This window comes from Eleutherodactylus coqui, chromosome 1, assembly GCF_035609145.1.
Source record: "Eleutherodactylus coqui strain aEleCoq1 chromosome 1, aEleCoq1.hap1, whole genome shotgun sequence".
Classification (NCBI taxonomy): Eukaryota; Metazoa; Chordata; class Amphibia; order Anura; family Eleutherodactylidae; genus Eleutherodactylus; species Eleutherodactylus coqui.
This window is the reverse complement of record NC_089837.1, coordinates 6,661,321-6,685,027: the sequence shown is the minus strand read 5'-3', so window position 1 is coordinate 6,685,027 and position 23,707 is coordinate 6,661,321. Positions and strand designations below refer to the sequence as shown.

Here is a 23,707-nt window from a genome sequence, read left to right as displayed (position 1 = left end):
CTCCTTGCATACTCGCTCAGGAATCACATTATAAACTATTAGCCAGATGGTACCGGACCCCCCAATGGCTACATGACCACAACCTCGCAACCCAGGGTTCTTGTTGGAGATGCGGGAGGGACATTGGATCATACTTACACCTGTGGTGGACGTGCCTATTAATAACCTCCTTTTGGAAAGAGGTAGAGAAAATTATTCAGAAACTGTACCCGAATTTATCCATCTCACCAGACATGGTCCTCCTGTGGAGACCGTCACACCAGTTTCACCCACTGAAGGACAAACTATTAGCCCTTCTATTTGATGCAGCTAAGTCCTTAATACCTTCTCTTTGGATGCAAAACACACACCCCTAGCTCAGACAATGGAAAGAAAAAGTTGATAACCTCTATAATTTAGAAGAGCTACACAGTTGGTCTACAAACTCCCACGATAAATTCACTCGAATCTGGGCGCCATGGATGAGACTTAGGTGACTGGTATGCTGGGACGAATGAGACGGTGCCCGTCTGCCCCTGGAAGGATGCCCATTATACACACCCTAATACTGCGTCAGGACTGCGACGGTAACAAGACGGCATCCTCTACGTCTAGAAGAAAGCAGGTTTCATCACCAACACAGGAGGGGGTTCTTTACTGTAAGTGCAGTGAGACTGTGGAGCTTTCTGCCTGAGGACGTGGTGATGTAAAAATCCATAGAGTTTAAGAGGGATTAGATGTCTTTCTAGAACACTATGATATCACAGGATATAGACATTAAATAATCAGCAGGGTTGTTGATCACAAATGTTGATCCAGGGATTACTCTGGCTGCCATTATGGAGTCAGGAAGGATGTTTTTTCCCTCCATAGGAACTAATTGACTTGCTGTTTTTTTTTTTGCCTTCCTCTGTACCAACAAAGGAGGGTGGGGGGTTGAAACAGGCTGAACTAGATAGACATTGTCTTCATTCAGCCTAACATACTTTGTTACTATGTAAATCTCTCATCTGCTTCTTCCCTCCAGTAAACGTGTTCTTGTGTTGAGGTCCTGTCTCCATAGGATAATGTAGCACTTTGGGAAGAATATACACCCTAAAAGTCCAGCACATGAGGTGAGTATGGCAAATATCTCCACAGCCACCATGTATTTCCCTCTGGTGCTCAGATAAGCTGGGATCATGGCAATCCAGACACTACAGAACACCAGCATGCTGAAGGTGATGTACTTGGCCTCATTAAAACTGTCCGGTAATGTCCGAGCTAAAAAAGCCATAATAAAGCTAACAGCCGCCAAGACCCCCATATAACCCAGGACAGAGTAGAACCCAATAACACAACCTTCATTACACTGCACAATGATCTTTCTCTGATAGGAATGAGTGTCCAGCTCCAGGAAGGGGGGCGCTAGAGCCAACCAACCCATACAGATTATTACTTGGATGGATGTGCAAAACACCACCAAAAAATTAGTCCACTTGCTTCCAATCCAGTGTTTCCAGAAACTGTCAGGCTTGGTGGCTCTGAAAGCAATGGAAACCATGATGGTCTTGGCCAAGACACAAGAAACGGCTACTGTGAAGAGGATTCCAAATGAGACCTGACGTAGTATGCAAGTGAGGTCCACGGGATGTCCAAGGAACGAGAAGACACAGAGGAAGCTCAGCATGATGGAGACCAGAAGGAGGAAGCTCAGGTTCCTGTTATTGGCCTTCACGATGGCCGTGTCTTGGTGCAAAATAAAAGCAACAAGAATCATGAATGTAAGGAAAGAAAATATAGTAGAGACCAGGGAAATAACCAGGACCATTGTGTCATCTGTGTAGGAGAGAAATTCCAGCCGCTTTGGCACACAATGGTCCTTCTTCTTGTTGGGCCAATCAAGGTTTGTACATTTCATGCAGGTTTCACTGTCTGGAAAATCAAAAAATAAAAACCATAAATATTCAGTATCTGAAGAATCATCAATATATCGTTAGTCCATAATCATCAGTGGAGCACACCTATGCGTAAGGTTTTCATACCTGTAATGTTGGAGATTTCTCCTGAGAAGCACTGGACACAATTGTAGCAGCAGGTATGGATTTTGGAGTGGGAGACTTTACGAGTTCCTGGTAAACAGTTCTCTGAACATTGAGATGCAGGGATCTTGGGAGAAAGACAATTTACTTTGCATGAGTAAACTTCTAGAATGATCTATGTTTCCTGTGCAATAATTTTTTCACAGTCCATATAACCATATCCAATACTTTTCTATGATGGGCGTGTAAGGGATTGTACACCATGCTGGAATGTCTCAAATACTCGTTGATGTAAACAAAAATTTTTATTATTTGCGCGTGGAAGCACACAAATGTAATAGAAACCACATAGTCTTGTAGATATATCTTTTAACCCGTTGCAATCCAATATATATATTATATAACGTATGTATATATATATATATATATATTATATATATATATATATATATATATATACACACATACATATGAAAAGGCACAGACATGGCGTGATTAATAAAAACAATTAATTAAAACAATACTAGAACAGGATGAGTAGCGGAGTAAATATTTAACTCGTCTGGTGATTAGGGGTGAAAATTTTATGGTCTCTAAATTGGTGTTAGGGGGTCACCAGGCCAGAGTGTTATCTCTGCTATAGATTTCTCATATTCTCCAATGATGCATGAAGCCACTTACAATGTGGATTTCTGTCTTCAGAGTGTCAAAGATGGCTATAAATTCGCACTCCAAAATTCATCTGGGAGGTTGAGATTTAAAGTTGCCTTTTGATATAGTAACCTTCATATATTCTATGTTGTGTCTGTGGCTAGTAAAGTGCTCCGCCACAGGTAATTCAGTCTTTCCCTCTCTAATTGTGTGGTGATGAGATCTCATCCTTGCCAACACAACGGCTCCCCAAGAGGGCATTCACTGCACAGGATCAGGTACACAGCATTGGACATGGAACATGTGAATGTCCCTTGGATTTTGTAGTGCTGCTGTGTGTTGGGGATTTGTATCCTGTCCACGGTCCGTACATGTCAGCAGATCTTACAGCTCCTTACATTGCAGTGATAAGTTGCTTTTTGTGTGTCGGATGACAATGGACTCCTGATTATAAAGCTACTCAAATTTGCAGGTTGCCTGTAACACAGAGGGGAGAGTCCAGGAATATGGTGTTCAGATGGTCATTCTTGTGTAGGTATGGTGGAGTTTCTTTGGGGTTTTCCTTATCACCTCCGGATACGGATTGTAGGTCACAACTAGAGGTACACAGTCATTTCATTCCTTCTCTCTGTATTAGAGCAATTGATTCCTGGGTATCCTGGTGGCTCTTGTGATTTGGTCATCAATTGATGTGGGATGGTAGCCCCGATTTAAAAATGTTTTTTTTTTTTTATGATGGTATAGATGTACTTCTCTGTCTTTTTGGTTGAAGTAGATCCGGTTGTATCTGATAGCCTGGCTGTAGACAATCGACTTTTTGATGTGTTTAGGATGGAAACTGTCCCATCTGAGGTATGTGTGCCAATCAATAGGTTTTCGGCACAGGGATGTTTGTACTGAGTTGTTTAAAATTTTTATGGTGGTGTTTTATGGTGAGTAGCTTAATGTCAGGTTTGTCATGGGATGGAATGCCTTACATCTCATGGAATTGTATTAGTTCTTGGTCAGAGCTGGTCCAGATGATTATGATGTCATTAATGTAGCAGAAGTAGACAAATGGTTTGATGGAGCAGGAAGCCAGAAGGTCACTTAGCAGTTTTGACATGAAAAAGTTGGCGTATTGCGGTGCCATTTTACTGCCCATGACAGTTCCAGTGAGTTGCAGGAATATCTCTATTTCAAAATAAGAAAAGATTGTGTGTTGTTCATCCTCAAACACAATTATTTCCTCTTTTGGCAAATAGATATACCATGAAAGTTAGTATATTAAAAGGTATCTTCAAATCTCAATGTCATAGAAGAATTTTGTAGTACAGGTTTATAACTAGAGATGAGCGAACGTACTCGTCCGAGCTTGATGCTCGCTCGAGTATTAGGGTACTCGAGAGGCTCGTTACTCGAGACGAGCACCACACGGTACTCGAGTCAATTCCATTTCCTTCCCTGTATGTTTTGCACCATTTTCTGGCCAATAGACATGCAGGGAAGGCATTACAACTTCCTCCTGTGACGTGCCAGCCCTATCCCACCCCCCTGCAGTGAGTGGCTGGCGAGATCAAGTGACCGCGGAGTATATAAAGCAGTCCCGCCCGCTGCTCGCCTCAGACACACACTGGGAGAGATTAGGGAGAGTGCTGCTGCTATAGGGAGAGTGTTAGTGTCTACAAGAACCCCAACGGTCCATCTTAGGGCCACATCTGACCGTGTGCATTACTGTTGTGGCTGGTTGGGAGCAGTTTTGCACAATTTTTGTTTTTCATCTCGGGCTGAGCAGGCCATTACAGCTATAGCGTTCTCAGTCTGCAGTCTATTATGCAGAGTATAGGGGCAGTGCTGGTCAGGCAGGGATAGTGGTAGTGTACAATTCTGTCAACAAGTACCCCAAAAAAACTTCTCCTTAGGGCTACCTGTAAGTGTGTGCATTACTGTTGTAGTGGCTCACTATTAGCCAGCTAGGCCTTTCTGTAGCCCAGCGTATAATTTTTTCGGACCACAGTGTGCGTTACATAACCGCTGTGACCCTCCAAGTGCAGGCCAATAATTGCCAATTTTTTTACACCGCTGTGTGCGTCCCATCAACTTCACGCACAGCGTGCAGCAACAGCCACTGATAGAGCGAAAGACATATACATGCTATCTAGGCGGCTGTTTTAAAAAAAAAAAAAAAAATGAACAAAACACTCCTTAGGGCTACCTGTGCGTGTGTGCAGTTTACTGCGTGGCAGCTAGGAGTTGTACTTGCTCACTATTAGCCAGCTAGGCCTTTCTGCAGCCTAGCGTATAATTTGTTTGGCCTACAGTGTGCGTAACATAACCGCTGTCAGCCTCCAAGTGCAGGCCAATAATTGCCTAATTTTTTACACCGCTCTGTGTCTGCTGTATTCTGTGTAGGCCCAGAGGATGTGGCCGTGGACGCGGGCGAGGACGCGGAGGTTCAAGTGAGGGTGTGGGCACAGGCCGAGTTCCTGGTCCAGGTGAATCACAGCCGGCTGCTGCAGGATTAGGAGAGAGGAAAGTTTCTGGGGTCCCCAGCTTCATATCACAATTTATGGGTCCACGTGTTGGACCTTTATTACAAAATGAGCAGTGTGAGCAGGTCCTGTCGTGGATAGCAGAAAATGCATCCAGCAATGTATCGACCACCCAGTCTTCTACGCAGTCCACTGCTGCAACTCTGAATCCTCTCTCTGCTGCTCCTCCTTCCTCCCAGCCTCCTCAGTCCATGAAAATGACACATTCTGATGAGCAGACAGACTCCCAGGAACTGTTCTCGGGCCCCTGCCTTGATTGGGAAAAAATGGTTCCTCTCCCACCTGAGGAGTTTGTCGTGACCGATACCCAACCTTTGGAAAGCTCCCGGGGTCCGGGTGATGGGGCTGGGGACTTCTAGCAACTGTCTCAAGAGCTTTCAGTGGGCGAGGAGGTCGATGATGATGAGACACAGTTGTCTATCTGTGAGGTAGTAGTAAGAGCAGTAAGTCCGAGGGAGGAGCGCACAGAGGATTCGGAGGAAGAGCCGCTGGACGATGAGGTGACTGACCCCACCTGGTTCGCTAAGCCAACTGAGGAGAGGTTTTCAGAGGGGGAGTCAAGTGCAGCAGCAGGACAGGTTGCAAGAGGCAGTGGGGTGGCCAGGAGTAGAGGCAGGGCCAGAGCGAAGACTCCCGCAACTATTTCCCAAAGCACCCCCTCGCGCCAAGTCACCCTGCAGAGGCCTAGGTCATCAAAAGGTGTGGATGTTTTCAGTGAGAGCGCTGACGACCGATGAACAGTGGTGTGCAACCTGTGTCGCGCCAAGATCAGCCGGGGAGCCACCAGTACCAGCCTCACCACCACCAGCATGCACAGGCATATGATGGCCAAGCACCCCACGAGGTGGGACGAAGGCGGTTCACCGCCTCCGGGTCACACCACTGCTTCTTCCCCTGGGCCCCAACCTGCCACTCAGATCCAACCCCTCTCTCAGGACACAGGCATGAGTGCCTCCGGGCCTGCACCCATACCCTCACCTCCACTGTCCTTGGCCCCATCCAGCAATGTCTCTCAGCGCAGCATCCAGCTGACGCTAGCGCAGGCCTTGTAGCACAAGCGCAAATGCACCGCCACGCACCCGCACGCTCAAGCTTTAAACGTGCACATTGTGAAATTGATCAGCCTGGAGATGCTGCCATACAGGCTTGTGGAAATGAAGGCTTTCAAAAACATGATGGCGGTGGCGGTCCCACGCTACTCGGTCCCCAGTCGCCACTATTTTTCCCGGTGTGCTGTCCCAGCCCTAAACCAGCAATCTCCCGCAACTTCAATCGTGCCCTCACCAACGCGATTACTGGAAGGTCCACTTAACCATGGACACGTGGACAAGTACTGGTGAGCAGGGCCAATATATCTCCCTGACGGCACATTGGGTGAATTTGGTGGAGGCTGGGACCGAGTCAGAGCCTGGGACCGCACACGTACTACCCACACCCAGAATTGCGGGTCCTTCCTCCGTTCTGGTATCTGCGGTGGTCTATGCCACCTCCTCTAAACCCTCTCCTCGTCCTCCTACGCAACCTCTACCTCTCAATTAAGAAATGTTAATAGCACGTCGCCAGCAGTCGGTAGAGCGCGGCAGCACAATGGTGGGCAAGCGTCAGCAGGCCGTGCTGAAACTACTCAGCCTAGGTGACAAGAGGCACATGACCCCCGAGCTGTTGCAGGGTCTGACTGAGAAGACCAACATCTGGCTTTTGCCGCTGAGCCTCCAACCGGGCATGGTCGTGTGTGACAACGGCCGTAACCTGGTGGCAGCTCTGCAGCTCGGCAGCCTCACGCACGTGCCATGCCTGGCCCACATCTTTAATTTGGTGGTTCAGCGGTTTCTGAAAAACTACCCACACTTGTCAGACCTCCTTGGCAAGGTGCGCCGGGTCAGCGCACATTTCCGCAAGTCCAACACGGACGCTGCCACCCTGCGGACCCTGCAACATCGGTTTAATCTGCCAGAGCACTGGCTGCTGTACGACATGCCTACATGGTGGAATTCTACGCTCCACAAGTTGGCCAGGCTCTATGAGCAGCGTAGAGCAATTGTGTAATACCAACTCCAACATGGGCGGCATAGTGGGAGTCAGCCTCCCCAATTCTTTACCGAGGAGTGGGCCTGGATAGCAGACATCTGCCAGGTCCTCAGAAACTTTGAGGAGTCTACCCAGATTGTGAGTGGCAATGCTGCAATCATTAGCATCACCATTCCTCTGCTATGCCTGCTGAGAAGTTTGCTGCAAAGCATAAAGACTGACGCTTTGCGATCGGAACAGAAGATGGGGGAAGAGAGTATGTCGCTTGATAGTTAAAGCACCCTCATGTCTATATCTCAGCGCGTTTTGGAGGAGGAGGAGGAGGAGGGGGAAGAGACAGCTGGGCCCACTGCTGAGGGAACCCATGCTGCTTGCCTCCCATCTGTTCAGCGTGTATGGCCTGTGGACGAGGAGGAGGAGGAGGAGGAGGAGTAGGATCCTGAAAGTGATCTTCCTAGTGAGGACAGCCATGTCTTGCGTACTGGCACCCTGGCACACATGGCTGATTTCATGTTAGCCTGCCTTTCTCGTGACCCTCGCGTTAGATGCATTCTGACCACTACGGATTACTGGGTGTACACCCTTCTCGACCCCCGGTATAGGGAGAACCTTTCCACTCTCATTAACGAAGAGGAAAGGGGTTCGAGAGTGATGTAATACCACAGGGACCTGGTGGACAAACTGATGGTAAAATTCCCATCTGACAGCGCTAGTGGCAGAAGTCGCAGTTCCGAGGGCCAAGTAGCAGGGGAAGCGCGGAGATCAGGCAGCATGTTCAGGGGAACACTCTTCAAGGCCTTTGCCAGCTCTATGGCTCCCCAGCAAGACTCCGTCACCACTCCCCAGTCAAGGCTGAGTCGGAGGGAGCACTGTAAAAAGATGGTGAGGGAGTACTAAGCCGATCGTACCACCGTCCTCTGTGATGCCTCAGCTCCATGCAACTATTGGGTGTCAAAGCTTGAGACTCTTTATAATTTGGGATCCCACAGGCTCCAAATTGTCAGATCCTACAGAAATACTCTTCGGCTAAGGCTGTCCCATTTGCTTCAGTGACTCCGCACATATTGGAACATTGGACCAATATTCAAATTTGATATCTTTCTTTTATTTTGTCCCTGCTTATTTTAAAAATCTGCCTTGTTGTGTATTCATACTGCATTTCCTTATGCTCCCATGTTACAACCTTTTTTGTATATCTTTGTACATATCAGGTATCTTGCCCTGATAGACTTTTTCTAGATTAAATCTGCAATTTAGAAGTCTGCCTTGTGCATTTTAAAAATGAATCATAACGTCATAGATTATGTTCATAATTCATAGATCGTGTTTCAGTTTACAGATATCAAAACTGGTGGTGGCAGCGTGTATTTGTATGAGCATTGTAGAGATGTGGAGTGCGTTAGAATGGAATAGGTGGATGATTTGAGCTTTCGCTTTGCATGTGTGCATAAGCCTGGGAAAGCTGGGTATAAATTAGACAGTATTCTAATGACTTCAAGCTTTCAATACTGTTAGAATGATCGAGGACAGAGGCTCCTCTGGTCTGCTATGTGACAGATAGCATAAAACTTTCACATCCTTATTAGTGGACTCATCTACTCATCCTGTTCTGGTATTGACTTAAGTGCAAATTAATCACACCATGTCTGTGCACTTTCATGTGTATGTTTATAAATATTTATGCCTCTTCGGATCTGTTCCATTAAGCCTGAGAAAGAACCCTATGTAAATTTTAAAGCTTGCTGTAACATCATGTATTTTTGTTAGCCATTAAAAGGTCTCACATCTACAAGATTACTTGGTTTCTCTTGCTGAGAACAGTCATATTTTGCTAACATAATTCCAGACTTTTTTCTCTTTGCAAATATAATAATTACAGTCTCTAGAAGGGCACCGTAAACTAAATTTACAGTCTCTCAATTAAGTATGCCAAACCTGGCTGATGATTCCTGCCTAAACATTCTATGCCACTATGCGTGTAAGAGAGACTATTTCCTACCACAACACACTCCGCTTTTGCATTATTCACAGGTTTTAACCAGCCACTTGTACTTTATGTTGATGTCCTTGTGCCTCCATCTGATTCTAACATTAACGCTGACCACTCACAGCTGCATACATTTATGGTTGCAGGAAAAAGTAAGTGAGCCCTTTGTACACCCCTAGATCTCCACATTGATTACTAATAAAATGTCATCTCATAGTTAATTAAGTCACAATTATGGACAAAATCGGACTAAACTAAAAACACACATATATTTGTACATGTGCTTAAATTGTTATTGCTATAGGACCATCGTGAATAAACTTCTTCCTTCAGACTTGTGGATGATATTCCACAACATTTCTTGGTGATCCCGATGTGACTTCAAAAATTTCTACCCTTCAAAGAGAAATGAAAAGGGGTAGATAAGGGGAGATAAGCTGTAAGGGTCATTCTTACTTCAGTTTCCAAGTTTTACTCTTTAGCACAGTAGCTCTCCTATATACTAGCTCTCAGGAACCGTATACTCAGTTCTGGTGTGTTGGATCTCCTCACTAACTAGTCAGAGATACTTTGCACCTCTACTCTAATATAACATATACTGCTGTCTGACACGATGGGTTTATTTTCGCCTCCATCATATAGCACCATATGGTGAGTCAAGAGAAATGTTTTGTGGTTGACCCGGAAGATGGCTGATTATATCATTCTAGTAAGTGACCTATAACTGTGACCACAAGTCCAGGACCAGAGGATTTTTCAGGATTTATTAGCTCAGTCTTCCAGTCCAACTTCCCTCCTCTCTCTTTTCACTAGCGATCCTACATTTCTTGCCCAGATTACCATAGTCTCACCTCGCTGACCCTGTTCTTCCACAAGATCTGATCCGCTTTGATATTAAATGCAGCATCATTTTGTTTTGTTGTTGTAGAACCAATATATTTTACGAACACCGATCCATTCTGTGAACTCAGCCAATTCACGATGGAATATTGGGAGATGAAATCTCCATTGTCGTGGAATAACAGATTTCCAGTATTATCTTTCTGACTTCCCAGGTATCGGTGAAGCTGGAAGAATGAAGGAGGGAAATGTATCTGGTTATTTCCAGGAATCCCTTCACATATGTGTAATGTCTATTTGTGTTGAATATAAGGATTAAAGATGAGCGAACACCAAAATGTTCGGGTTCACGTTATTCGAAACGAACTTCCCGCGATGTTCGGGTGTTCGTTTCGAATAACGAACCCCATTGAAGTCAATGGGCGACCGGAACATTTTTGTATTTCGCCGATGCTCGCTAAGGTTTTCATGTGTGAAAATCTTGGCAATTCAAGAAAATGATGGGAACGACACAGCAAGTTCTCCTCTGCCACAGCTGTAACAGCTGTGGCAGAGAAGAACGATGTTAGCCCATTGAATTCAATGGAGCCGTCAATACAGCCGACTCCACTGAATGCAATGGGCTGCCGGCGATCGCGGGATGAATTGTCGGAAAGGGGTTAAATATATAAGCCCTTTCCTGCAATTCATCCAGAAATGTGTAAAAATAAAAAATATATATATACTCACCTGGTGCCGACAGACGGAGTTCAGCGCGGCAGGCTGCAGTTCTCCTGAACTGCTCTGAACAGCTGTGAGTAGTATTCAGCAGCCGGGGATTTAAAATCCCCGCCTGCTGAATAAGATGCCTCTGAATGGTCACAGCCTGACCAATCAGAGGCAGCCCTCACTCACCCATTCATGAATTCAGGAGAACTGCAGCCTGCCGCGCTGAACTCCGTCTGTCGGCACCAGGTGAGTATATATATATTTTTTATTTTTACACATTTCTGGATGAATTGCAGGAAAGGGCTTATATATTTAACCCCTTTCCGACAATTCATCCCGCGATCGCCGGCAGCCCATTGCATTCAGTGGAGTCGGCTGTATTGCCGGTTCCATTGAATTCAATGGGCAAACATCGTTCTTCTCTGTCACAGCTGTTACAGCTGTGGCAGAGAAGAAGGATTTGTCTTCTATATGTTCTCAATGGGGTTGGCGCTGCTGCCGCCGGCCCCATTGAGCGCATATAGAAAAGATTTCTCAGGGAAGAAAGTTAAAGTAACCCGAACATCCGAACATCGTGTGGTGTTCGTTACGAATAACGAACATCCCGAACACCCTAATATTCGCCCGAGCATCAAGCTCGGACGAGTACGTTCGCTCATCTCTAATAAGGGTACAAGCCAAAGAAGACACTTCTCCAGATAGGAAAGATGCCTTTCTGCAGACAGGCTGTTTTGGAGTGTTTGTGCCTTGTCAGTGCAGAGCAGGATATTGGTTCCTTGTGTGAGAGGCCTTGGATGTGGGTCTGAGGGGATATTGTTTCTTCTGAAGAAGCGCAAAGAGTCGATGTTACATTCATGTGTGAGAGGACCCTAAGACATAGTGTGACATGACAAGCAGTGAAGAACCTGTGAACTGTCTATATCATATATAGTATAGAAAAAAAGGGAAAAACCTTTATCCAGCTGTGCTCTGTCGCAGGACCTCAAGAGCATATAGGGAATAAGCTTCCACAACGGCCGGTAATAATGAGCCAAGTTTACTCCCATAAAAATAAAACAGAATAGTAACAGGTTTATAGTACCTCTACTATCGGGTAAGCAACGCGTTTCTGCGTCATCTGACGCCTTTATCAAGCATATAATCCTTATACCCAATCTCATATATATATATACAAAACATACCCTAATCAAAGATCCATATGGGGGACATCTGATTCCATCCCTTAACCACGCTAAACGCCATCAAAGCGTGTATGGGTGAAGGGCGGAAGCTAAAGTGGTTCCGCTTTCATCATCCAATGGATGCTGAAGCGCACCTGCGTTCCACATAGATAGCCTTCCATGCAATGTAAAAAAGATCCAAGTAATGCGTCATCACGCTGTAGAGGAGGACGCATCGTGGATGAGGTTATCACGCTCCTGAAAGGAGCGCGCGGGGCTTGTCAATGCTCTGTGTAAATAACAACGTGCCGCGTCATCACGCTCTGCTCCGAGGTCCGCAGTGACTTAATTAGTCACGCTTCAGATGGAACGCACGGAGCGTGTCAATGCACGCTATAGACTGACAGTTTAGTTAATTGATCATAGATGGAGCACACGATGCATGTCAGTCTGTAAAACACCCTGGATCTATTCCCATACGTTACAGATGTTTGGGAATTGCCCACATTATATGTCAATTATCTCTTTCAACAGCTGGTGATACATTAACTTAATTCCATACCTACAAACCCTATCTCCCAAATGGCAACTCCTGGTTCCCATGCAAAGGGTGATCAATAGATTATTCTAATAAAATATATATATAGGGGAATTAAGTCACTGCGGACCTCGGAGCAGAGCGTGATGACGCGGCACGTTGTTATTTACACAGAGCATTGACAAGCCCCGCGCGCTCCTTTCAGGAGCGTGATAACCTCATCCACAATGCGTCCTCCCCTACAGCGTGATGACGCATTACGTGGATCTTTTTTACATTGCATGGAAGGCTATCTATGTGGAACGCAGGTGCGCTTCAGCATCCGTTGATGAAAGCGGAACCACTTTAGCTTCCGCCCTTCACCCATACACGCTTTGATGGCGTTTGGCGTGGTTAAGGGATGGAATCAGATGTCCCCCATATGGATCTTTGATTAGGGTATGTTTTGTGTATATATATATATATATATATATATATATATATATAAGATTGGGTATAAGGTTTATATGCTTGACAAAGGCGTCAGATGACGCAGAAACGCGTTGCTTACCCGATAGTAGAGGTACTATAAACCTGTTATTATTCTGTTCTATTTTTATGGGATTTAACTTGCCTTACTATTGTGGAAGCTTATTCCCTATATGCTCTTGAGGTCCTGCGACAGAGCACAGCTGGATAAAGTTTTTTTCCTTTTTTTCTATACTGTACTATCCCAATTTTTTCTGCCAGAGAATTGGGGTTTTCTTTAGAGCTGCTGCTCTCCAAAAAAGTTTATATTGTGTAGGATATCAGACACACATATATTTTTTGGATGATACGGAGGATCCTGACTAAAGATACCTATTGAAGGCTTACTTGGATTCCAGGTGTAGGCGGGACACAAAAAAATTTTTTTTGCTGTTCCGCCCAACACCGGGTAAGTGGAGTGGATTCACTATCTATTATTTTACCCAAGTGCAAGGCGCTCTTCCTAATTTGTGTCTCTATATCATATATAAAGATTCCATGCAGATGACAAGTTTATTATTAGAGTTTATAATTAGAGATGAGCGAGCCCACTGGTCTGAGCTTGATGCTCGTTCGAGCATTAGGGTGCTCGAGATGCTCGTTACTCGAGACGAGCACCACGCGGTACTTGAGCCAATTGCATTTCCTTCCCCGCATGTTTAGCACCATTTTCTAGCCAATAGACATGTGAGGTAGCCATTACCACTTCCTGCTGTGACTTGCCCGCCCTATCCCACCCCACAGTAGTGAGTGGCTGGTGAGATCAAGTGATCGCGAGTACTTAAAGCGGTCCCGCACGCGACTCGCCTCAGACGCATGCTGGCAGAGGTTAGAGAAAGTGCTGCTGCTGACATAGGGAAAGTGTTAAACTAGGATCCAGTCTTCAAGAACCCCAACAGTCCTTCTTTGGGCTACTCATGCTTCATAGTGTGCATTACTGTTGTGGCTGGCTGGGAGCACACAGAGCAACACAGAGTGTTGGGGCACAGCCACTTTTATAGGGAAAGTTATACACTATACAGTCCTGATCCTCCGTGCCAAATACCCCAAAGCTCCTTCTTAGGGCTACATCTGACCGTGTGCATTATACTTGTGGCTTGCTGGGAGTAGTAGGGAGTGTATTACGCATCTAGGCCAGTTCCCAGCCTTTCAGTAATAGCGTTCTCAGGCTGCAGTGCCATACAACCAGCTCTCACCGTGAAACAGCACTCTAACATCTCCTAGCCTACTGCAAGTGACTTCATTTATACCACTCTGTGTCTGCAGTGCATTAGACAGAGGTCTCACCGCTAAACAGTACTGTAATATTTCCTGGGCCACTACAAAATATTTCAGCTCTGCCGCTGTGCAGAGTGTTCCACAATACCTTTTCCTTGGTGGGGTTGAAATAGCCGCAGTTACCAGCACTAGCCACTGGCTTTAGAGTCTTCTCCCACTCCACACAGCCTCTATAATCTACAAGTCCCTGCGAGCAGTAAATTACCCCTAGGTATCAGCGCAAGACAGCGGGTTACTTTTTCCTAGTCATAGCATAGAGCCTCCGCTATCTACAAGTCTCTGTGTGCGGTGAATTAAGCCACAGTTGTTAGTGCTGTACAGTGGGGTAATTTATTTGGCCCCTGCTATATTCTTAATCCGCCATGATGAGAAATAGGGGTAAGGGTCGAAGATGTGGACGTGGATGCGGATGTGGACGTCCAAGTGAAGGTGTGGGTACAGGCCGAGTTTATGGTCGTGGTGATTCACTGCCGGCTGCTGCGGGATTAGGAGAGAGGCAAGATTCTGGGCTGTCCAGCTTCATATCACAATTTGCGGGTCCGCGTGGCAGACCTTTATTGCAAACAGAGCAGTGTGAGCAGGTCCTGTCGTGGAATGCAGGAAATGCTTCCAGCAATGTATCGACCACCCAGTCTTCTACGCAGTCTACTACTCCTGGCCTAGGGACTGCAACTCTGAATCCTCTGGCTGCTGCTCCTCCTTCCTTCCAGCCTCCTCACTCCATGAAAATGACATATTCTGATGAGCAGGCAGACTCCCAGGAACTGTTCTTGGGTCCCTGCCATGAGTGGGAAAAAATGTTTCCTCTCACACCTGAGGATTTTGTCGTGACCGATGCCCAACCTTTGAAAAGTTCCCGGAGTCCGGGTGATGAGGCTGGGGATCTCCGGCAACTGTCTCAAGAGCTTTTTGTGGATGATGACACAGTTGTCTATCAGTGAGGTAGTAGTAAGGGCAGTAAGTCCAAGGGAGGAGCACACATAGGATTCAGAGGAAGAGCAGCTGGACGATGAGGTGACTGACCCCACCTGGTTTGTTAAGCATACCAAGGACAGGGCTTCAGAGGGGGAGGCAAGTGCAGCAGCAGGACAGGTTGGAAGATGCAGTGGAGTGGCCAGGGGTAGAGGCACGGCCAGAATGAAGAATCCCCCAACTGTTTCCCAAAGCACCCCCTCGCGCCAAGCCTCCATGCAGAGGGCTAGGTGTTCAAAGGTGTGGATGTTTTTTAGTGAGAGTGCGGACGACTGACGAACAGGGGTGGTCAACCTGTGTCGCACGAAGATCAGCCAGGAAGCCACCAGTACCAGCCTCACCACCCCCCAGCACCCCTGGGACTTGGACGAAGGCCATTAACCATCTACGGGTCACATCACTGCCTCTTCCCCTGTGCCCCAGCTTGCCACACTGATCCAATCCCCCTCCCAGGACACAGGCACGAGCGCCTCCGGGCCTGCACCCATACCCTTATCTCCACTGTCCTCCACTCCATCCAGCAATGTCTCTCAGTGCAGCGTTTAGCTGTCGCTAACAGAAGCATTGCAGCGAAAGCGCAAACACGGCGCCACCCACCCTCACGCACAAGCTTTAAACGTGCACATAGCCAAATTAATTAGCCTGGAGATGCTGTCGTACAGGCTTGTGGAAACGGAGGCTTTCAAAAACATGATGGCGGCAGTGGTCCCCCGCTACTCGGTCCCCAGTCGCCACTATTTTTCCTGGTGTGCCGTCCCAGCCCTACACCAGCACGTCTCCCACAACATAAATTGTGCCCTCACCAACACGGTTACTGGGAAGGTCCACTTAACCATGGACACGTGGACAAAGACTGGCGGGCAGGGCCACTATATCTCCCTGACGGCACATTGGGTGGATTTGGTGGAGGCTGGGACTGAATCAGAGCCTGGGACTGCTCACCTCCTACCCACACCCAGAATAGCGGGTCCTACCTCGGTGCTGGTGTCTGCTGCGTTTTATGCCACTTCCTCCAAACCCTCCCCCTTTTCCTCCTCTGCCACCTATACCTCTCAATTAAGAAGTGTGAGCACGTCGCCAACAGTCGGTAGCGCGCGGCAGCACAGCGGTGGGCAAGCGCCATCAAGCCATGCTGAAACTAATCAACTTAGGTGACAAGAGGCACACGGCCCCCAAGCAGTTGCAGATTCAGACAGAGCAGGCCAACCTTTGGCCTTCGCTGCTGAGCCTCCAACCGGGCATGGTCGTGTGAGACAACGGCCGTAACCTGGTGGCGGCTCTGCAGGTCGGCAGCCTCACACACGTGCCATGCCTGGCCCACGTCTTCAATCTGGTGGTTCAGCGGTTTCTGAAAAACTACCCCCACTTGTCTGAACTGCTCAGCAAGGTGTGCCGCGTCTGCGCACATTTCCGCAAGTCTACCAGGGACGCTGCAACCCTGAGGACCCTGCAACATCGGTTTCATCTGTCAGAGCCCCGACTGCTGTGTGACGTGCCCACTTGCTGGAATTCTATGCTGCACATGTTGGCCAAAATGTACAAGCAGCGTAGAGCAATAGGGGAAAACCAGCCGTAACATGGGCGGTGGAGTGGTAGTCATCCTCTGCAATTCTTTACTGAGGAGTGGGCATGGATGGCAGACATCTGCCTGGTCCTTGGAAACTTTGAGGAGTCTACCCAGATGTGACCGGCAGTGCGGTAATCATTAGTGTTACCATCCCGCTGCTTTGCCTGCTGAGAAGTTTGCTCCAAAACATAAACGTCGACGCTTTGCAGTTGGAACAGGACACAGGGGGTGACAGTATGTCACTTCATAGCCAGACCACCCTCAAGTCTATATCTCAGCATGTTCTGGAGGAGAGGGAGGAGCAGGAGGAGGAGGAGGAAGAGACAGCTGGGCACACTGCAGAGGGTACCCATACTGCTTGCCTCTCATCTGTTCAGCGTGTATGGGCCGTAGAGTAGAACAGGAGGAGGAGGATCCCGAAAGTCATCTTCCTAGTGAGGACAACGATGTGTTGCGTACTGATACTCTGCAACACATGGCTGACTTCATGTTAGGCTGCCTTTCCCATGACCCTCACCATTCTGGCCAACACGGATTACTGGGTGTACACCCTTCTCAACCCACAGTTTAAGGAGAACCTTTCCACTTTCATTCCCGAAGAGAAAAGGGCTACGTGAATGATGCAATACCACAGGGCCCTGGTGGAAAAAGTGATGCTAAACTTCCCATCTAACAGTACTAGTTGCAGAAGATGCAGTTCCGAGTGCCAAGTAGCAGCGGGGGCGCGGAGATCAGGCATCATGTCGAGCGCAGGCTGGAGAACACTCTCCAAGGCCTTTGCCAGCTTTATGGCTCCCCAGCAAGACTGTGTCACAACTCCCTAGTCAAGGCTGAGTTGGAGGGAGCACTGTAAAAAGATGGTGAGGGACTACGTAGACAATCGTACCACCGTCCTCCGTGATGCCTCAGCTCCATACAACTATTGGGTGTCAAAGCTGGACATGTGGCATGAAATTGCGCTGTACGCCCTGGAGGTGCTTGCCTGCCCTGCCGCTAGTGTCTTGTCAAAGAGCGTGTTTATTGCAGCTGGGGGAATCATCACGGATAAGCGTACCCGCCTGTCAACTGCCAGTGCCGACATGCTTACACTCAAAACGATGAACAAAGGCTGGATTTCCCCAGACTTCTCTTCTCACTGGCGGAAAGCAGCGGAACCTAATGATTCTTTTCACTGCAACAGGAGAAAAAACCATTCTCTATCACCAGAAAAAAGGGGGTATAAGCTTTGTCAATCACTCTCGGATATTATTACTCCTCCTACTCCTCCTCCTAAAACAGCATGTCATCACGCTGAACTGCCAATTTTTCTGAGGCCCAAAAGGCTCTGTTTATAAATTTTTTTTACAATTTTTAAAAGTTTCAAAAGTATTGATACTTTAACAGAAACCTATTTTTTTCACAGGGCTACCTCCAGGCTCTGTTACAAATTACGCAACAGCGAGTTATGGGTTTCACCTGCCCTCGCGGTTGAGCGATTTTTCAGGGGTGCACTTGTACTCTTAGTACACCAATTTTTCTGGCCCTTGCCTATACTGTTATCTAACTAATTTTTACGGCCTTCGCCTACACTCTTGGTAACAACATTTTTTCAGGTGTTCGCCTACACTCTTGGTACACCAATGTTTCGCTTATACTCTTGCTACAGAAATGTTAATGGGGTCTGCCTATACTCTTACTACAGAAATGTTACTGGGGTCCAACTATAATCTTGCTACAGAAATGTTACAGGGGTCTGCCTATACTTTTGCTACCAAAATGTTACTGGGGTCTGCCTATAGTTTTGGTACACCAATGTTTCAGGGGTCTTCCTATACTTCTGCCACAGGAATGTTACAGGGGTCTACCTATACTTCTGCTACAGGAATGTTACTGGGGTCCGCCTATACTTTTACTACAGAAATATTACTCGGGTCGAGCTACACTTCTGCTACAGGAATGTTACTCGGATCCACCTACACTTCTGCTACAGGAATGTTACTGGGGTCCACCCATACTCTTGCTACAGAAATGTTACAGGGGTTTGCCTATAATTTTGCTACAGGTATGTTACTGGGGTCTGCCTATACTTTTATTACAGAAATGTTACAGGGGTCTGCCTATACTTTTGCTAGAGGAATGTTACAGGGGTCTGCCTATACTTCTGCTACAGGAATGTTACTGGGGTCTGCCTATACTTCTGCTACAGGAATGTTACTGGGGTCTGCCTATACTTCTGCTACAGGAATGTTACTGGGGTCTGCCTATACTTCTGCTACAGGAATGTTACTGGGGTCTGCCTATACTTTTACTACAGAAATCTTACAGGGGTCTGCCTATACTTCTGCTACAGGAATGTTACTGGGGTCTGCCTATACTTTTACTACAGAAATCTTACAGGGGTCTGCCTATATTTCTGCTAGATGAATGTTACAGGGGTCTGCCTATACTTCTGCTACAGGAATTTTACTGGGGTCTGCCTATACTTCTGCTACAGGAATGTTACAGGGGTCTGACTATACTTCTGCTACTGTAATGTTACTGGTGTCCGCCTACACTTTTACTACAGAAATGTTACAGGGGTCTGCCTATACTGTGGATGCCCAAAGACTACCCATTGCAGTGTTTTACCTATTTGGTACAAATACACTGACTGACTAGGGCAGAAATGTGGGCTGAGTCCAAGGTCCTTGGCGGGGTGAAACTGTGCCATGTTTGGGCACTCTGATTTCATCCTATATAATACTATCATTGTGGACTGAAAGCATAGGCGAGCCCAAGTAACTCAAAGACTTCCCCTTGCGGTGTTGAGCTATCTGACACCTACACAGAATGAATAGTGTGTGGACACATGGATTTCCTATTGCTATGTAACTCGTGGCACCTTGGGTCACACAAGGTGGAAGCTAGGACCAAGCCTGCCCCAGGGTCTACTCACGTACTTTCCACACAGACTATTGCGGGTCCTAGCTTGGTCATGGTGTCTTGGCCTTGAAAGGCCACCTCCTCCTCTTACTTGGGGTCAGGGGATCAGCACTGGGCAACATGCATTTTCCCTTGTGTTACCACAGTTATCTGAGGAACTGGTTTGGGCCAAACAAAAGGAACGTTACTGCATTAATGAGACGGTCACAGCTACACTAGCATCCGAGTCCGCTTTATGACCACGATTACTGAGGGTGTGAGCCGTGGTGGAGGTCCTTGGCAGGGTGAAACTTCCTTGTTTGGGTGCTCTGATTTCTTTATGTGTAATACTTTCCTTGGTTTCCAGGGGCTCGTCTATGCTGTGGGTGCACATAGACTTCCCATTGAGTTGTATTACCTGTCTGGCCGAAACACACTGACTGACTATGGCAGAAATGTGGGCCGAGGCCAAGGCTCTTAGCAGGGTGAAACTCTGCCATATTTGGGTGCTGTGATTTCTTTAGGCGTAATATCATCTTTAATTTCCTTGGGCTCACCTATGCTGTGGGTGCACAAAGACTTCCCATTGCGTTGTATTACCTGTCTGGCACAAACACACTGACTGACTAGGGTAGAAATGTAGGCAGAGGCTCTTAACAGGGTGAAACTCTGCCATGTTTGGGCACGCTGATTTCCTCAAGTGTAATACCATGCTTGAGTTCCTTGAGCTTGCCTATGCTGTGAGTGCACAAAGACTTCCCATTGCTGTGTTTTACCTGTCTGGCACAAATACACTGACTGACTAGGGTAGAAATGTGGGCCGAGGCCCTTAGCAGGGGGAAACTCTGCCATATTTGGGTGCTGTGATTTCTTTAGGCGTAATATCATCTTTAATTTCCTTGGGCTCACCTATGCTGTGGGTGCACAAAGACTTCCCATTGCGTTGTATTACCTGTCTGGCACAAACACACTGACTGACTAGGGTAGAAATGTAGGCAGAGGTTTTTAACAGGGTGAAACTCTGCCATGTTTGGGCACGCTGATTTCCTCAAGTGTAATACCATGCTTGAGTTCCTTGGGCTTGCCTATGCTGTGAGTGCACAAAGACTTCCCATTGCGGTGTTTTTCCTGTCTGACACAAATACACTGACTGACTAGGATAGAAATGTGGGCCGAGGCCCTTGGCGGGGGTGAAACTCTGCCATGTTTGGGCACTCTGATTTCTTCATGTGTAATACTTTTCTTGGGATCCAGGGGCTTGGATATGCTGTGGGTGCACAAACACTTCCCATTACTTGTAGTAACCTTCAGTATAGACTGTGAGTTATCCAAAAAGAATTGTGGACCAATCTTGCAGAGAAAAATCAGCTCCTCACAGAGATTGATGAATGCATGGTGTTTTATGAGGCTCTGAAGATGATATATAGGTTTTTTTACACAGAATTCAAAGTCCCTTGCACGGTGTAGATGGTCTAACACTTCTAGAAGACAAGACATCTATCCTAAATCAGTGGTCAGCACCAACACATGGTACAGGACTCAGCAATACATTGCATCCCAAAACAGTCAGAGGAAACAGAACTTAATGAGATCCCCACCTTGGAGGAGACATCAAGGCTAGCAAACAGCTGAAAAGTGGCAAGGCAGCAAGAACTGCTGAAATTCCACATGAGGTTTGGGTACATGGTGGTTCAGTGTTACACACTAAAGTCCATCTGCTGTTTGTCTCCTGTTAAAGGGGTTGTCCTGCGAAAGCAAGTGGGGTTAAGTACTTCTGTATGGCCATATTAATGCACTTTGTAATATACATCGTGCATTAAATATTGGCCATACAGAAGTTATACACTTACCCCCTCCGGTGCTGGCGTCCCCGTCTCCATGGCTCCGTTTAATTTCTGTGTCTTCTGGCTTCTTTAGACGCGCTTGCGCTGTGCGGTCTTCTGCCTGGTGAATGGGGCCGCTCCGGCACGCTCGCGCCATAGAGCTGGTCTGCGCGTCGTCATCGTAGCTCAGCCTCCATCACGTGGTGCCGATCAGCCAATTAGGTGGCTGTATTGGCAGTGGAACGCAAGGAAGGAGAAGACAATCCATGGTGCACCATGGGAGAAGACCCGCGGTGCACCATGGGAGAAAACCGCGGTGCATCATTGGGAAAGTACCGGCGGCCATCTTTAAAAGAAGAAAAGAAGATTCTGCGCGAACTGGGAAGGAGGTAAGTGATTTTTTTTTTTTTTAATTTCAAACGGTATTGATTTTAACGGTGCAGAATGCGGGGGTAGGTTGAAAAAAAAAAATTGCATTTCGCCGCGGGACAACCCCTTTAAGAACAAAGCAAATTATCCCAGGACCACTGAGATGCCCTCATAATCACCCTATATCTAATATAAATAAGCCTACATGCTTTTTCTTGCACCGCACTTTGACCAGTCTGCCTCACCTTAGGACTTTTGTGTCATTCAATTCTTTAGATCTTGACCGCAGCCATAAAATCCAAACTTTGAGGCAAAACAAAACTTGAAATAGTGCTCCATAGTTTAGAAATCCAATAAGAGAAAAAAAAGAAAGGAGGTGGTAGATTGACTTACCAGGTGCCAGATGAGACACACCCTGCCCAAGGGGACCCACCGCCACCCAACATCCAAGAACGCATATATCAGTAACCCGATGTTCCAGTGGTATACCGGAGAGCCAGCTTGAATCAGTTAAGACTAGAGATGAGCGAGCACTAAAATGCTCGGGTGCTCAGTACTCGAGTCGAACTTTCCGTAATGCTCGAGAGCTCGTTTCGAGTAACGAACCCTATTGAAGTCAAACGGGGCCTCGAGCATTTTTGTATGGGACCGATGCTCCGCATAGGGGATGATTTGTGAAACACCAGAAAACCTCAGAAAGTCATGGAAACACCACAGAAACGGATAGGGAAGGGCAGGGGCAGCATGCATGGCTGCATCTGAGTCTCCCAGGTCCCACACTAAGCCACAATAGGGGCAAGAGTCTGGCGGTCACCCCCCTAAGAATTTACATCGGACAAACCCTCATTAACAAGGCACACCTCAGCTAAGCACCACACTACCTGCAACCAAGGACAATCACTGTCTGCGGGTGACACCGCTGCCTCTTCTCCTGGGTTACATGCTGCCCAACCCCCCGCACAACCCTGCGTCCACAGCACACACAAATTTTCCCTGCGCAGCGTTCAGCTGCCCTCATGCCACACGCTGGCTGCATAGCCACACCACCCTCATGTCTATTTATAAGTGCGTACTGGATGAGGAGGAACCGGAGACTAACACTACAGAGGGTTGGCATGGCTAGGCAGCGACCCTCTTCGAAAGTGCGGGCGATAGCCCACAATGCTGTTGAGAATTGATGATAAATTGCGTACGATCATCATTCCAATCCCGTGCCACCTCCGTCACAAAATTGTCCGGAACCGCTAACGTGGGCATAAAGGGGACTCAGGTGCCAGTACTTCTACACATCTCCACAATGCAGCAGCACATACTAACACCAAAGATTGGTTTGCAGCAGGAGGTGTCGCAAAAGTAGCCACCACAGGTATACAGTGACCCTGTGAAAGTCTCATGAAATCACTAACGCTTCCTGTGGATGCTCCAATCCAGTATCTCGGATAACTGTGGTAATTTGTAGCACGAGAGATAATACATGCCGACCAACGCAGATCCCCAGACCCCAAGCAGCAGGGGGAGGTGGCATAATAAGCCCGAGAAACCATGACCGAGGTAGGAGCCACAATACTTTGTGTGGGAAGCACGTGAGCGGGCCCTGGGTCAGGCTCAGTTCCAGCATCCACCTTGTGTGACGCAAGGTGCCGTGAGTTACATAGCTATGGGAAATCCATGTGTCCTCACACAATTCATTCTGTGTAGGTGTTAGATAGTTAAACACCGCAATGGGAAAGCCATCTGCACTCTGCACCCTACCCTAGTCAGTCAGTGTATTTTTGCCAAATAGGTAAAACTCCGCAATGGGAAGTCTTTGTGCACCCACAGCATAGGCGAGCCCATGAAGCTCAAAAACAGTATTACACATGAAGAAA

General features: G+C 47.2%; 1 protein-coding gene across 1 annotated transcript in view; it reads right to left on the bottom strand.

Annotated features, from left to right (window-relative positions):
- Nucleotides 1-985: 985 nt before the first annotated feature.
- LOC136580280 (vomeronasal type-2 receptor 26-like) overlaps nucleotides 986-23,707 on the bottom strand; it is a gene marked incomplete at its 5' end in the record, with an annotated part of 53,082 nt that continues 30,360 nt past the window's right edge. Inside the window, 3 exons of the mRNA XM_066580723.1 lie at nucleotides 986-1,893; nucleotides 2,004-2,127; nucleotides 10,049-10,264. Of these exons, the coding sequence (XP_066436820.1) occupies nucleotides 986-1,893; nucleotides 2,004-2,127; nucleotides 10,049-10,264 (1,248 nt within the window). The remainder of the gene's footprint in view (nucleotides 1,894-2,003; nucleotides 2,128-10,048; nucleotides 10,265-23,707) is intronic.